This window comes from Impatiens glandulifera, chromosome 8, assembly GCF_907164915.1.
Source record: "Impatiens glandulifera chromosome 8, dImpGla2.1, whole genome shotgun sequence".
Classification (NCBI taxonomy): domain Eukaryota; kingdom Viridiplantae; phylum Streptophyta; class Magnoliopsida; order Ericales; family Balsaminaceae; genus Impatiens; species Impatiens glandulifera.
Window position 1 is genome coordinate 8,674,428 of NC_061869.1, and position 17,858 is coordinate 8,692,285.

At 26.0% G+C, this 17,858-nt stretch overlaps 1 protein-coding gene across 1 annotated transcript; it reads left to right on the plus strand.

Moving 5' to 3' along the window:
- Window positions 1-5,353: 5,353 nt before the first annotated feature.
- LOC124912895 ((3S,6E)-nerolidol synthase 1-like) lies at window positions 5,354-8,556 on the plus strand. Its single transcript, XM_047453532.1, has 7 exons — window positions 5,354-5,654; window positions 5,861-6,248; window positions 6,865-7,083; window positions 7,155-7,293; window positions 7,369-7,623; window positions 7,700-7,900; window positions 8,452-8,556. Exons 1-7 carry the CDS (start codon window positions 5,354-5,356, stop codon window positions 8,554-8,556), a joined length of 1,608 nt encoding a protein of 535 aa, XP_047309488.1.
- Window positions 8,557-17,858: the final 9,302 nt, after the last annotated feature.

The following is a 17,858-nucleotide window of genomic DNA, read 5'->3' on the forward strand; positions in this document are numbered from 1 at the left end:
GACAGGATTTGAATACCATTTCAACGAAGTAATTGAATACCATTCTTGGGAGACACTATGTTCATTTCAACAACGGTAATAATAATAATAATAATAATAATAATAATAATAATAATAATAATAATAATAATAATAATAATAATAATAATAATAATAATAATGCATGATCAATAAGGATTAAATACATCAAATAAAATGAGAATTTGATTAGAATTATTCTAATATTCAAATAAATATATTTTTCATATTTTTTTAATTACTTATATCACCGTAATATATTATTATTATTTTTTTTGTTAATTTAGGCAATCAATTTTTTTATATATTATTTTTTTTCTTTCACTTTTTTCACTTGAGGAATCATATATATATATATATATATATATATATATATATATATATATATATATATATATATATATATATATATATATTTGTTTTTAAACGTAACTAAAAAATTTGAATTATTAGCCACTTTAGAATTACTATTGGTATATAATATTATTATAAATAAAAAACTATATTATTAACAAAATTAACTATAATTCTTTTTTATAAGTAAGCTATTTATAAATAAAAATAAATACATATATTAAAATTAACAATAAATAAAATAAAAAAATTATTAAATAATTAAAAATAATTGTTAAATAATTTATTCAAAACATACTTAATTCAATACTATCAATATTACAATTTTAATAATCAATATTAAAAATTTAATTGATTAAAACAAATTTAATTTAAAATTTTAATTGATTAAAACAAATTTAATTTAAACATTTACTCATCTTAATAGCTTATAACCAGACAACAAGGCTACTACGTCTCTGCAGTTGTGTACTATTCAATTAATTATTATATATGGACAAGTTATGCCAAAAGATCTAGGGTACACTTTTAAATAATTATATATGGATCATTTTGAATAGAATAAATTAAAAAAAAGCACTTAAAATTAAAATATATTATTTTAAAACCAATTTATGAATTCGATAACATGTTTAACAACATTATTTATTTATTTATAATTATTTTTGAATTATTTAAAAAATAATTTGTTTAGCAAGACTGGCTTATATTTGAATTATTTATTAGATGAATTTATCAGCGTTAAGTAATGATCTACTGAAATTTTAATTAATAAACTAACACTAAAAAATATAATTAAACATACTTTAAGTTTAAAAGATTTTTTTTTTCTACTCCATTATAACCCTTCGGATTTTAGTTAATGTAATAATATAGTTATATGAAAAATAATGATCGGTGATAATTTTGAGGTGATATGTATTTTGTTTTAATAAAAAGACTTAAAATGTATAAATATATAATAATAAAATAAAAAATAATAATTTAAAATATATAAAAGATGAACTTCTTAAGCTTGTATACATTTCGAGCATCATTTGGATGTTCAAAACCTTGAGCTTGTGTCATGTATACATCCTCTTTGAAAAAACATTTAGGAAAGCAGTGATATCTATTTGTCATATATATCTCATAGTCATAATATGCGGTAACAACTAAAATTAACCTTTTGGATCTAATCATGACAACTAGTGAAAATGTTTCGTCATAATTTATCTAAAACATTTGGCAACTAGCCGTGCATTGAATATATACACAATTTTATTTTGGTTAGATATCTCGTCTTGAAATAACACATATATATATAAATAATGATGCAAATAAATTAATTAAATACAATATTATAAAGAACGAAATCATCATAATACAATGTTGATTCGAGACATTGTGCTTAACACAATTTCCCTTACAACAATTACACTGTCTCCCCTTGTGTTGGAGCTTATCACAGATACCTGTCTCCCATGGTACAACGAATCTAGTAGTGACTCAGCACCATAATCACTACGTAGTGAACTTGACAAAATACCTAAATCGATCACCGAGTTTCAACAAAAATACGACGAGTAAAGAACTTGAAGAACATTCGATTGAGTGAAAAACTCAAAAAACACTTAGTTGAGTGAAGAACTCGAAACACACTCAAGAAAATAAAAGAAAAACCTTTCGAATTCTAAAGAGATAATAAAATAAATGAAGAAGAAATATTAGATATATAAAGAATTCCAACCGGAGGGATATATATAGTTGGAAATTAAACCATCACAATAAATTCATTTATCAATCAAACGGTTGATAATTCTCCAATGACTGTCATTCCTAGACTTTTGACATTTCCAGACTCTTGGCATTCGATCTTGTCCATTGACATTTGATCTTATCTATTGACATTAAATTTCACCAAAAATTCACATTTGAATTTGGTATGAATTTATATTTATTTTGATTAAATTACATTTAATTTATTTATTCAAATTTACATTTTCATTTAATTAATAAAATTAGTTTAAAATTCTAACAATCCCACATTAATGAAAATTTAAAGATTAATCCGGTGAAAGGTTCAATAATTGAATTCTACATAGGATAGGTAAGTGTAACCTTTTGAACCTTCCCTTATTAAAGTATATAACTTTATTATTCAATTAGTAGACTCGATATTTTTGAACTATTCTACCATTTGTGTAAACGATTACACACTTTTATATTGAATTTTTCCTGATACATGTCAAACTCTCATGGTTGTGTCCGTTTTGGCCATGGATCATGCGTCTGGTTCTGTGAGAGGGTTTAGAATTGAGCCGTGCAATTCTTTCGATGCGACCCCACTTCTTCTTCACATATGTGATCTCTTTGTTCACAAAGAATCATTAAGAGAGATATGATTATCCTCGTCAAATTATATATTGTTTCGTTATAGGATTAATCCTCAACAATCATTTTCTAAGTTAGTACAATTAGGTTGTCCAATTGAACCTAGTTTTTGGGATCTCTAGTCTGTATAGGTTGGACTTTCCTTCATACAAACTTATAGTAGTCTCATGTCTTTAGAAAAATTTCAAACTAACTCTATATTCAATAATTTGGTTAGTGGATCCATAATATTATCCTTGACTAATATAGTCTAATGACATTATGTCTAAGACATGTATGTTAAGATTTGTCATTGAATCTAAGCTTGTCAATTTCAAATTATTTTCATAATAATTAGAAATTTCCTCTTAGACAATCTTGAAATATCTTCTAACAAGCCTGATCATTCATACATAATTATCATTTATTATTTAAACATTCTTTTGTGAAAAATACTATTTATTTGTCTAACTAGTATAAAAAATGTCTTTGAACTAAAAAATGTCTTTGAACTATTATCACTTCTTGTAAACGATTACATATTTCACAAAAAATATATGTTTTTGATATATGTCAAAAATTTATGAATATAAATTATATTATTTAATCTATCAATTATAATTTCGTTAAAATATTTTCACTCATATAGTTGCACTTTCAAATGTAAACATATTCACTTGTAGATGTAAAGTCTTTCATGACACCTAATTTAGTGCAATTTAAATCTTTGGTAGATTTAATCATTTTAATTGTAATTTTAAACGATAAAAATATCGTATAAAGACATGTAATGAAATAACCATTTTCATTGTCTTTATGATATACACAATTGTCACATTTATTGACTTTTTTTTTAAACATTGTTATAAGTCATACAAAACTTTACAAGTCAATTTTTTTATTAATTTATTTCATAAATTAATTTTGAAGATATTTGTTCTTCAGATTTATATGAAAATAATATTAAAGAAAAATGCGTCTCTTGATTTTAAACCCTCAAAAAATAAAATTGAGTACCAACTAAGTAAATATAAACAAAACATTTTCTTGTTATGTTAAGTTACATAACTTTATCCCCTCTTCTAGCCTAGCGGCAACAAGAGATGGATATCCCCCAGGCCTCCATGAGGTCCTAGGTTCGAGCCCGTCAGACGACAAGTTATGCGTCTGGTTAAATGGTTAAGTGTGTGGCAGCGGAACCCAGCGTTCTCAAAAAAAAAGTTACTTAACTTTATCTTTTATAGATAACATATTTCTCTAACAATAAATCATCTTTTTATTTATCATAATATATATACAATAATAATTTGTGTTATTATCAATAAAAATATTTGACAACACATTCGTGTTGTATATTTTAAAAACACACATTTATGTTAATGAAATTAAAAAATAAATTAATCAAGAGATTGTTACACAATTCTTGTGTTATACTTATCATTAAATTAATAAGATAACTATTATTGTGAGTATTTAATTGAATAAATCATTCATATATAACTTCTATATAAAAGATTAAAATGCGTATTCATATATAAACTATTCTTCACATAATCTTTATATAAAAAACTATAATGTTGAATTAATTAAAATATTTATTTTAATATTTTATTTTTATAAAAGAAATTAGAATATTTAATCAATTAAAATATTTATTTTAACATTTTATTTTTATAAATAAAATTAGACTATTTAATCAAATATGTATTCATTGTCATGTCACATAATTTCTAAAAATATCCTAACGTTTCAAACATTTTTGGCCGAAGCCGCTTGAACAATTATTTTTGATTTACGTTTGTATCCGATAATGTCGACATATAATATATTATTTTATTTTATTTAATAAATAAATAATATATTTATTATTAATAATATATAATATCTATTAATTCCTTTGATCTATTAACACAGTTGTTACTTAATACCTATTTGTATTTGGTGTAAGACCTAGGCCTAGTTTGATGAAAGGATTTTTGAGATAAAATCCAGTTTTTATTTCAAATCCCAAACATATTATCCAACATCAAATTAAATAACTTTATTATTTAAATACCAAAACTACCATTTAATTTTATTTTCTCTCTAAACCATCATTCTCTCACCTACACCATATCCTCTAAAGTCAAAGGTCAAATTAGTCTTCAAATTTTAAAAACCAGTTTTTTCCTACTTTTTATCAAACAAGATTATTTTGAATAAAACCGGGATAAAATCCAAAAAAAACTCTTTCCTCAAACAAGACCCAATTATAATAGGTATAAGTTTTACCTAATCATAGTGTTTTTTATAAAAAAAAAAACACTAATGAACCTACAATAATTAAATTAAATTATTTTCAATAATTTTTCTATCTAAAATAGTTATTCCACGTTACATCATTCTATCATTCTATCATACTCTACTAAATACTGAGGGACTGCCCCCTCATATTTTTAGCATCATCACAATCTTGACACGCAAGTCTCCCTCTCACACACACTGACACAACACACTAATAATGACATCCATCATCCAACTCCAAGGTTTGTCTTTTCCGCCCCCATTGCATTTAAACTAGCTAGTATATAGTACTTGAGGGGTTGTCTACTGAAAACCATTTTCAAATAAACTATTTACAAATTCCAAAATGTCGATCATCGGCCAAGCTGGATCCCGGATTACTACTCTTGTTTCTGCTGTCTGCAACGTCAACAACAACAACTCACATGGCCAAAACCATCACCACCACCACCCAACAACTTATCATAGAAATAAAGCATGCAGAAGCAACATCCATATGGAGAAGCTGATAAAGGAAACCAAGCAAGTCCTCTACAAAATGACATCAGAAGACCAACGAGATCAAAGTCTGGTCATGATCGACGCCCTCCAACGCCTGGGAATCGATTACCATTTCCACGACGAAATTCAAAGCATTCTTAGCAACCGTCATTATGTTGATTTCAACTTGCATGGCGGATGATCATACACTGAATACAGTCTTTACCATGCTTCCACTCGCTTTAGACTGTTGAGACAACAAGGCTTCAACGTCTCCTCATGTGTGTAGATCTTCTTTTCTTTCTTTTCTTATTATATATTTGAACTAATAAACCCTTTCATAATTTTGGCTAATTCTTATTGACTTAACCAGATGATGCGTTTAAGGAATTTAAGAACAACAAAGACGGAAGTTTTAAGAAGGAATTGATAGTTGATATCAAAGGACTTATGGGTTTATACGAGGCATCACAGTTGAATATGGGCTGGGAAGATTCGGTTCTCGACGAGGCCGAGGAATTCAGTTCTCGGTTCTTGAAATCATGGATGCCTAATCTTTATGATCATAGGGAAGTAAGATTGGTTGAAAACACTTTAAAATACCCTTACCACAAGAGCTTGGCTAGGTTTATGGCCAATGATTTCCTTAAGGATTTCAATGGCTTTAAAGGATCATGGGAAAATATTGTTACGGAACTTGCAAGGCTTGATTCTGATATGATCCAGACTTTGCATCAAAAGGAAGTTGTTCAAGTCTCCAAGTAAAATATTTAATTATCTTATATTGAAGATTACATTTCTAGTAAAAAATTAAAAATATACAAACTAATATCATAATTTTTTTTTTCTTCAATACCATTATCATAACATCTTACACTATTTAATAAGATCATCTTTTCTTCATTATCATAATATCTTACACTATTTTATATTCTTTAGTAAAATCCTATAATTTTATTAAGAAATTAAGTAACTTTTACTAATAGTTAATAAAGCTCAATTTCTTTAGTGGCAGTGTAGTGTTAAAATATATAAAAAGTTTGTGCCCTTCCTATTTCTAGTATTTAATTTTTACTTAATATTTCTAAGTAATATTTTTAATGATTTTGTTGGAATGATTGATCTTCTCTCTTTCGTGCCAAATCAAAGTAATCCTCTAGATTCTCTCCATCATATTTACCTTTAGCACTACTTTCGGCGAAGAAACTAGGTTATTGAAAAAGATGTATCAAATAAATTTATTTTCAAATAACTAGTTTCTTTTAGATATATTCAAATTACCTCATATCAAACAAGGCCTCAGAAGTCACAACAAATCCATCCAAAGAACTAAAATAATTTTTGTTCACTTTTAGTAAGATTTTTTTAATGGACCAGATGGTGGAATGACAAAGGTCTGGCGAGGGAATTGAACTTTGCTAGGGACCAACCTGCTAAATGGTATTTATGGTCGATGGCAGCCATTACAGATCCTAAATTTTCTGAGGAGAGAGTTGAACTAACAAAGGCAATCTCCTTTATCTACCTCATAGATGATATCTTTGATGTTTATGGGTCACTAGATCAACTCACTCTCTTTGCAAAAGCCATCGAACGGTATATATGATTCAATATTCTCCATTCATCATCTTTGATTTTACTAATCTTTTATCAATAATTTTATGTAGATGGGACTTTAGAATGGTAGAGCAATTACCAGAATGCATGAAGATTTGCTTTAGGGCTCTCGATGAAGTCACCAATGAATTTTCCAAAAAAGTAATGAATCAACGAGGTTTTAACCCTGTCCACATTATTCGGAAGTCGGTTAGTATATAATTTCACTCATAATTACACACTGTATGAGCACTTTTGAATTTGAATTATAATTTGAATTTGCAGTGGTCGAGTCTATGCAATGCATTTTTAATAGAATCGAGATGGTTTGCTTCAGGGAACTTACCTAACGCTGAAGATTACTTGAAGAATGGGATTATCAGTTCTGGCATGCCTCTCACATTACTTCACATGTTCTTTCTTCTTGAAACCAATATCAACTCAACAATGGCAGCTAATGATATGTTGAATGATTCTCCCTTGATTTTCTCTTCAATTTCCACTATTCTTCGTCTCAGCGACGATTTAGGATGCAACAAGGTAATTAAGTATGTGAATAGTCTGGGTAGTTGGAACATAATTAACATGTGATTTGTCTGGAAATGTGTATTGGCAGGACGAGAATCAAGACGGCGAAGATGGATCGTATGTGGATTGCATCATGAAAGATCAGAAAGGATGTTCAGAAGAGATGGTTAGGAATCGTGTAATGATGATGATTTCGGATGAATGGAAACGCATTAACCGCGAATGCCTTATCTATTCGCAGCATTTCTCGCCAATCTTTATGAAATCTTGTGTGAATTTTGCGAGAATGGTTCCTCTTATGTATAGTTACGATCAAAATCACAATCTTCCGCTCCTTGAAAAGTTCACGCTAAAAATGTTTGATAATAAACATTAATTGTGGAAATTTTCAAACCTATATGTAATATTGTTCTCCTCCTATTATGGAAAGTATGAGCATGCGTGGTCTATTAATTAACTCACCACATCTACTAACCGGATAATGAATGCAATATTTGGGGGTGATATTTCGGTAATGTGAAAATCTTCTCGTGGTAAACGATGCAGATTTTCGGTTGACGATGTACTTTCGACCATTTTCTGGGATGGCATATGTTACAGTATCATAAATATTTCCTCATCATTCTCAATTTTTGTTTCGAGTGCTAGATGTAGAGATGTTTCAGTCAATGATATGTTCGACCTGAGTTCTAATGGTTTTACAAGCAGAATCAGGTATATAAGAAGAATGAATGCTAAGGATTTAACAGCATATGATAAGTGTTGAACCACAACGGGCATAAAGAGGTGAATAATTTTTCGTGTGATATTTTGTGTTGACAATATATTGATAATTTTCAGATTGATAACTATTACTTTTTGATTGCGGAGAATACTCCTTATGACCTTATATGGGATAAGTTGTGGTACTCTATGTTCTTATTGAAGATTTCGTTCTTTAGATAGAGTGTAATGCATTGAGAGATTTTAATTGATGATAAATGCATAAAAAATGTGTAATATGACGAGTTGTGGCAGAAAGTGTCACAAAGTGGCGGAGTCGGTGTCTCACTTACTCTTATACTATGATAAAGTAGTTGCGATTTGGAGCCTATTATGAAACGTGACTAATATTCAGTGTGTTATGTTATAGTCTATCATTAGTTTTTGTCATTGGAAAGTGTGGATAGAGACGGTGACTCAATTGGTCTGAGTCGTTCTGTTCATATCTCGTTTATATTTTGGTGGACCATTTGGTTTGAAAGGAACCGTAGAATGTTCAATTAACATTGTCGTCCGATTCGTTTAATCCATAATTTTATTATTATGACAATTGTGGAGGTTTCATTGGATAAACTGGTTGAAACGGTCGCTAAACTCATTAATCTTCTCGATTACATCCGTGCTGTAAAAGTTTGTTAAGTTTGTCGTCCGATTCGTTTAATCTATAATTTTATTATTATTACAATTGTGGAAGTCTCATTGGATAAACCGGTTGAAACGATCGATAAACTCATTAATCTTATCGATTACATTCGTGCTGTGAAAGTTTGTTCTGTTTTGTTTATTTATTCTTTATCTATTGGTGAACTTTTTTTGTCTGTGATTTTTTAATAATTTTTTTTTTTTAATAATTTTGTAGTTAGGTTTAAAGGAATTTGTATCATTTTACATGAATCATTTTAAAACAAAAAAATATATACAAAATGAGAGGTTTTTAATAGCACACAAATTCTATATAAAAAAAGTCACTTTAATAAATCCTTAACAAATAATAATTTGTATGTGTCAATAAAATAAATTTTCTTGTCTCTTGTTATATATTAATCACCCTATTTGTAATTGTTTCTCAAGACAATATCATCCTGAAACCTTCCACAATAATGACAATTTTTAAATACCTTGTCTTATCACAGCTTCATATTTTAAAGATTTAACAAATATCTTTGTTTTCAAATAAATCGTTGACACATAACAAACACTTAATTATGAGTTGTATTAAAAAGTAAAAATGATAAGAGCCTTCATGTATTAGGCTAATTAGCTGGTCAAATAATGCAGGGAATGAGAATAATTGAGTTATAAGGAAGGGGAACTTGATCATGAGCCACGACAGCATCATGAATTTGTTCATAGTATGCATTAAATAATATTAATTAAACACAGCTCCCTAATGGCACATATTAAATATATATATATATATATATATATATATATATATATATATATATATATATATATATATATATATATATATATATATATATATATATATATATATATATATATATATATATATATATATATGTTGCAATTATGAATGCCCAAGGTAAACAAATTAATGAAATTATGTTTTTGGTCAAATTGGGCCGCTGCCTATAGGAAAATTAAAAAATATTTTAATATTTATATCTATTAAATATATATATACATATTTACTTTAAAAAATTCAAAAATTAATTATAAGATTTATTTTATGAAATTAAAAAATGTATTATTTTATACTATTTATATCTCTAGTTCTATTCCAAACAAAAAAAAAAAATAGAATAAAAAATAAGAGGAAAAAGTTCAACTATATTAATTAGTTTTAATCTATTTTTCTATTATAATATTATTCGTGAGGTAGTATTTAACCCATTAAATAAAGATATTAAAATAATTTTTAATATTTTGTTATGTGCATCACACGAAAAAAAAATTACAGTAGTGTTATTAATTATAACTATTATATATATATATATATATATATATATATATATATATATATATATATATATATATATATATATATATATATCCACCCTTCAAATAGTTGGGTATTCTAAATGATTTATTATTATTTTTAAATATATTTTTATGTATTTTTAATTAAACATTTGAAATATATAATATTATAACGTTACAAAATATTTAAAAAAAAGTATAATTTAGTTGATTAAATTATATGTAAATAGAACTTAGAATCTATTATTAAACTTTATAATTTTTTATTTATAACAAAAAAAAAAAGTGAACAGTTTCGATATTTCCTGTATTACTCGTATTAAACCGATTTGTAAACCAAACATGCATGTTTTTTAATTACATAATAGGTCTAGTACGTGATAAATGGATCTTGTAAACTCTTTGTTAATTAGTATTATATATATATATATATATATATATATATATATATATATATATATATATATATATATATATATATATATATATATATATATATATATATATATTTGGTTAAACTATTTTAAAATTTATAAAAATTATTATTGTAAAATCACATAGATGAATATATAATGTATGAGTGATAGAAATAAAGAAAAAACTCAAATATTAAACTATTTAATACAAAACTCCTCACTCAATTTAGTCACTTTTGCATAGATATTATTTATAACATTTTAAAGAAACATTTTTAATATTAATAGTTTATTTTCACATTCAAATTCTGTTTTTCTTTGTTCTATTTCCTTCCATTTATTCTTAAGAGGGGTCAAATTTTAACTTTGGATCTAATTAACATTTTTATAAAGAGTTCTCTTTTTAATCTTAATTTATTACACAAGTTATAGATGTAAACAAATTATATGGAAATGTAGTATGATCACCTTAATTCAATATTTAATTAAGAATAGAAGGATTATCTTTTATAAGAATGCAGGTTGCATTTGTGATCTTTATTAGTAGCAAAAAACATAGCACAATTTAAGAATTAACATGGTTTCTTGCAAATGCATCTGCGACGAATCCTTTCACATTCTCCAGTTGTGAAACCTTCTCCCTGACATACATTAGCGCAATTTTTTTCTGAAGTGCAAATCACTGCTAGGAGTTTCGCATAGTTGCGCCTTAACCAGCATCACTACACCGCTCTCCTCTATAAAACAAAATATTCAATCTTATATTATTAATTTTGTTTTATATTTCTCTTCAATCATAATATATTGAAAACACCATAGTTTGTACATGCTAAAAGATACTATTTAATATGTCAACTTCTTATTTGATACTTTGTGTTTATCCTATGAAGATGATGTATAAGTATGTTTAATAAAAATTGAGAAGATGTATTTAAGTTAACCTAAAGATGATTTTATTTGTTCTCTCACTTTTTAAAGATTAAGCCTATCAAATCTAGATTTTATCATTAACTATAGTTTAAAATATAGGAAGTTTAAAATTAAAGTTCCAACCAATTTAATTACTACAGGTTTTTTTTATACAATACTCTAATCCAATTATAAAATAAAACAATCAAATATTTTATTTTTTTTAATTCATTTTTAAAATATTAAAGATATGAAAAAATATAAATAGAAAGAGTATTTTAATTTTGTTTTACATTTTACATTGATCTAACAATCAAAATATCATTCAAATAGATAGTTTAACAATAAATTTAAAATATAACTCATTTTCCAACCATAACATAACATCACTACATCGTTCTCCTCTATCAAAACAAAGTATTCGTTAATTCAATATAAATTATATTAGGTTTATTACTTCTTATTATATAATAAAAAAATAATATAAAAATAGTAAACTTACGAGAAACGAGAAGAGCTAACACAAAGATAAATCCAAAAAACAATTTGTCCATGATAATTGGCGAGTATGATAATATTTAAGTTACCTGATTATTTTTTGTGCATAAGAAGATGATGTATGCATAGAATATGTTTATTTGAGAATGAGAGGGTATTTGAACTCTATTAAAGGTTTTACTTTCAAAAGGGAGATTAGTTTCATTAATTATTTATAAAAAGTTCATTTACTAAGGGCATACTAATCCTATTATATATATATAATAAATCACACAACTTATATTAAAATGAAACTTCATCCTCTAACATTAAAAAAATCAATAAGTAATATCACGAGATAAGATTTCGTTCGAGGATTGGTGGATAAATATGGAAAGAGATAGTTGGTTAGTCGAAGTAAAAGTAAGGTCACGAGATGAGACAAAAATAGAGGTCGATATCTTGTGGATTGGTGGGTCAAAGTGAGGGTAAAAGAGTTTGGTAATGTTGGAAATGGTTGGGTATATCAAATAAAAGTGTAAAGTCGCGAGATGAGATATCGAATAAATTGATGGATAAATGTGTATGAGATGGTTGATAAACTAAAATTAGAATAAGAAAGTAGGGTTTTATTTTTCCAATTTAGTCACTTTTCCATTTATATTATTTATACCATTTTATAGAAAGATTTTTAATATTAAGTTTATTTGCACATTAAAATTCTGTTTTTCTTTGTTCTATTTCCTTCCATTTACTCATAAGAGGTGTCAAATTTTAACTTTGAATCTAATTAATATTATTTTTAAAAAGTTCTCTCTTTAATCTTAATTCATTACACAAATTGTAGATGTAAATAAATTCTATGTAAATTTAGGATGATCACCTTAATTCAATATTTATTTAAGAATATAAGGTTCATCTTTTTTAAGAATGCCCGTTGCATTTGTGATCTTTATTAGTAGCAAACAACATAGCACAATTTAAGAATTAACATGGTTTCTTGCAAATGCATCTGCGACGAACCCCTTCACATTCTCCAGTTGTGAAGCCTTCTCCCTGACAAACATTAGCGCAATTTCTGTTTGAAGTGCAAATATAGTGAAAATCGCTGCTTGGAGTTTCGCATAGTTGCGCCTTAACTATCATCACTACACCGCTTTCTTCTATAAAACAAAATATTCAATCTTTCATTATTGATTATATTTTGTGTTTCTCTTCAATCATAATACAAAGAAAGATATAAATAATTCACTTACAAGAAATGAAAAAGAGCTAACACCAAAATAATGTTGAAAAGTAGTTTGTCCATGATACTATTTAATTTGTCAAATTCTTATTTGATGCTTTGTGTTTATCATATGAAGATGATATTGTAGAAGTATGTTTAATAAAAAAAATGAGAAGAGGTATTTAAACTAACCTAAAGATGATTTTATCTCTCTCACTTTTTCTAAATTAAGCCTATCAAATCTAGATATTATCATTGATTAAGTTTAAAAAATAGAAAGTTTAAAATTAAAGTTCCAACCAATTTTATCACTAAAGGTCTTTTTTTATGCAACTCTAATTCAATTATAAAATAAAACAATCAAATATTTTATTTTATTTAAATCATTTTTAAAATTTTAAAGATATGAAAACATATAAATAGATGAGTATTTTAATTTTGTTTTACATTTTATATTGATCTAGAATTCAAAATATCAACCAAATAGGTTGTTTTACAAAAAATTTCAAATATAACTCATTTTCCAACAATAACCTAGCGTCACTCCACCACTCTTCTTTTTCAAAAACAAAGTATTCGTTAATCCATTATGAATTATATTAGGTTTATTACTTCAATTATATAATAAATAATAATATAAAAAGAGTAAACTTACGAGAAATGAGAAGAGCTAACGCAAAGAGAAACCCAAAAAATAATTTGTCCATGATAATTGGTACAATAATATTTAAGTTGCTTGATTATTAATTTGTGTGCTTATGAAGATGATGTATGCATAGAATATGTTTATTTGAGAATAAGAAGGGTATTTAAACTCTATTAAAGGTTTTACTTTCAAAAGGTTAAGCCTATCCAAAGAGATTAGCGTCATTAATTATTTATAAAAAGTTCAGACTTACTAAGGGCATACTAATCTTATTATAAATTCATATATATATATATATATATATATATATATATATATATATATATATATATATATATATATATATATATATAATATTTTTAAAAGGTAAAAATAAAAGAAAACATTTAATTAAATAGAAAGTGTTTTGATTTTTTAAACATCTTACATCTAGCAATCAAAATTTAAACATAGCAGATTATTTAACAATAAATTAATCATTTCCAAATAACTCATTTTCTAACAAGGCACACCTTATTTAGAACATTTGGGGAAAATAATATAAATTATAATTTGACGAAAAAAGATTTATATTCAATCATATATAATGTGTTGAGGAAATAATCATTTTTTGGCAAAGACAAAAATATAACCATGCTACAATCACAAGAATTTAGCTTGTATATGTCAATTCCATTTAGGAGAACTTTTCTTTTGTAATATTATTTTTTTTCTGTGTTTTATCGTTATAGTTTTATTGCTTTTCATTTGTTTTTGACATAAAATCAAGTCTTATCATAATTTTTTTGTAATAAATTGGGAAATTTAGGAGTCTATTTCTTGTATATAAAATTAATTAAGATCAAGACAAATCTAAAATGTTCAAAGATTATAAATAAATACAAATATTATAAATAAAACCAACTATTTAAAAAAAACTGAAAATAGACATCTCATCATTTTCATAAAAGTGTAGTTTTAACTTTTGAGTAGGATTCATCTCATTCACAAACATATTTGGAAAGTAAAATTTATTCTAATAATTTTTATTTGTTGTCTCTATATTCCATGGAAAGAAATGCAAATATGTGGATGTAAAAAGATAATATCATTTTGAAAGATGGGTTAATAGGGTGGATTTATGTAGGGGTTCGGCTCACCAAAAATGTTTACAATACAAATATAACATTACATTATAATTTCTTAAATATTTTAATTAAATACATTATATTTTTATCTAACTTAAAAAAAAAAGACAAAACTTGCCTTTATCGATTATCGTTTTATCCATAATTTTCTGCTTATTTTCTTAAGCACACCCAAAGTTTTTTTAATCCCACTCAAATTTTTCTTAAGCGTGCTCCAACTCGTATTTCTGGATCGTTCTGAGTACACAAATTTGATTACATTTTCATTAAATATATAATATTGTGATTTTTATTTTTCTTAAATGGAGATCAAATTTTAAATTAAAATAAAGATAGATAATAAAAATAATAAGTCTTATTAAAAAAGAGAAAGCACCAAATCAATAAAGATTTTCAATGTAATGAGAAAGAAACTAGAATATGAGTTTTTGAAATTTGAAATAGATATTCCAAAAAATTAGTTTTTCATTTAGGGAATCTAAATACTCTATGATAATTGGGTTGATTATTGGCTAATAAATTATTTATTAGTGGCAATAATAAAATCAGAAATTAATCAATTTAATCAACTTTCAATGTAAAAGTGTAAACACTACAAATATTCCTATCCAAATTATAAATTTTAAAATAATTATTTTGATAATAAATAAAATTAAAATAATTAACTCAAAACTTAATTAAACAATATTAATAAGATTAATTATTATGATAATTAAATCATAATTAATTAAAGATAATGGCTAAATAAATAAAATAAATAAAATAATTTGGGATATATTGTACATTTATCTCAAATTAATTTTAGAAAAATCAAAAAGATTAAAAATAAATAATTTAGGATAAATATTGTATTTATTTTATCCCAAATAAATTATTTATTTAACCCAAAAAAATAAAATAAAAATAAAAATAAATAAATTGACAAAATAAATGTCATATTAACTTTAAATATTTTTGTGTATTTTGAAGATTTAAAAGCCAAAGGAGTGAAAGAAAAATCAATTTCAAATAAACTTTTAAGATTTTAAAATAAAAATTAAATATGCAATCGGGTGTAGTAGAACTCTAGAAAATTGTTGCGGTAGGAGCCAGAGCCATTAGATAGGGCTTCTCCAAAGTCGTCACCTCCAACACGGATAGAACGTTGACGGAACGCTCCACGTTCGCCAAACACGCCCCAAATGACGTCGTTTCTCTTAGGATCTTCGTTTTCTTCGCGATCGTCGGATAGACAAGAACTACACCATCTTTGATTTCTCAAAGATGGAACTCTTTCGTTTCTGGATTGTTTCACTCCATTCGAAAAGTGAAATGATCACCCTATTTTGGTGATCATTTCCCCTGCATCTAAGATCTTAATTACGACATATATCAACAAGTTGAATCAAGAACAGCCAAAATACAATAATGAGTGTTTGACTAATTCAATAGAACTTGATAATTCCAAAGCTAAGAGATAACATCTCAAGCCCTCAATCGGGATTTTCATAAAATCCGCCATTACAGCTTAAAGTTTCATGATTTTTCAAAACTATGTTCCAGACCTTAAAGTTTGGATCTAGACATCCCAAAAGCTTCCTTAAAGTCTAAGGAGTGTTCTCCAATCTTTGGTATGCTTCCAATCATCCTTTAATTCAATCTTTCAATTTTAAATTGAAATTTTTATATTTTAATTTTTATAAGTTTGTATATTATCTGGTTGTTGAATTTCTTTATTGGAAAACGATCCTAGGATCATTTAAAAGCTTTTGTGAAAGCTAGAATCGATCAATCGATCTTAAAAAAAACCCAAATTTGAATTTGGAAAAATTCTAAATTGGGTTTTCTGTTTTTGAACTAATTCTCAAGAACAGTAGTCTAGAAAGTTTCCCGATATGTTTCTAATGATGTTGGGCACCTAGTTGGATCATGTTTGAAAAAATCAAATATTTCAAAATAAATGAAAATTTCCAATTCTTGAATTGGTCAAAATGAATTGACAACAAAAGACAAAATTAAAAAATACATAAACATTCTGATATCAACTGTGTCCTATTTTCGAGAGTTGAGGAAAGTGTAAACCATTTATTTGGGAATGCTCTTTTGTAATACAAATCTAAAGGAGGTATTTTGCAAACATGAACATCATCAACTTTCTAGGAATATGGGAAGAAATCCAAGAGTGGATGAAGAATAAAGTAAAAGGAATATCCTTCTATGTAAGTATGATGAAATGCTACTTTGAAGTAGTAATCTACAATACCTGGAAAGAAAGAAATTTAAAAACTCACAATGGAAGAAGTAGAACTGTTGAAGATATTTGGGGAGATATAACTTCAGATGGAAATGCACTCATTCAATCCTAGAGTGAAATCGAAAGAAATGAAAAGAATAGAAAAGAATAGAAAGCTCTGCCAAATATGAGATATTTCGTTTGAGAAAGTAACAAGCAGAATCAAAATAAAAACGCTATATGCGCTAACTGATTGTTGTTGTTGTCTGTAATTCAACTTTTGTATCATTGTCAAATCTAGAAATTGTCTATATCTGATCTTAAACTTTTGTATTTTTTTCCCTATTTTAGTTTTTTTAATGAAATGACACTAAGTTGTTTAAAAAAAAAGAATAGCTAGTGTTTATGTTTTGATATCAATCAATCATATGAAGTATAAGGAAACTATTGACAAGTTTCTTACACTTCATTATAGCTTAAAAACTAAAACCCGATTGTGATCCCTAAATTGTTTTGATGAAATTGA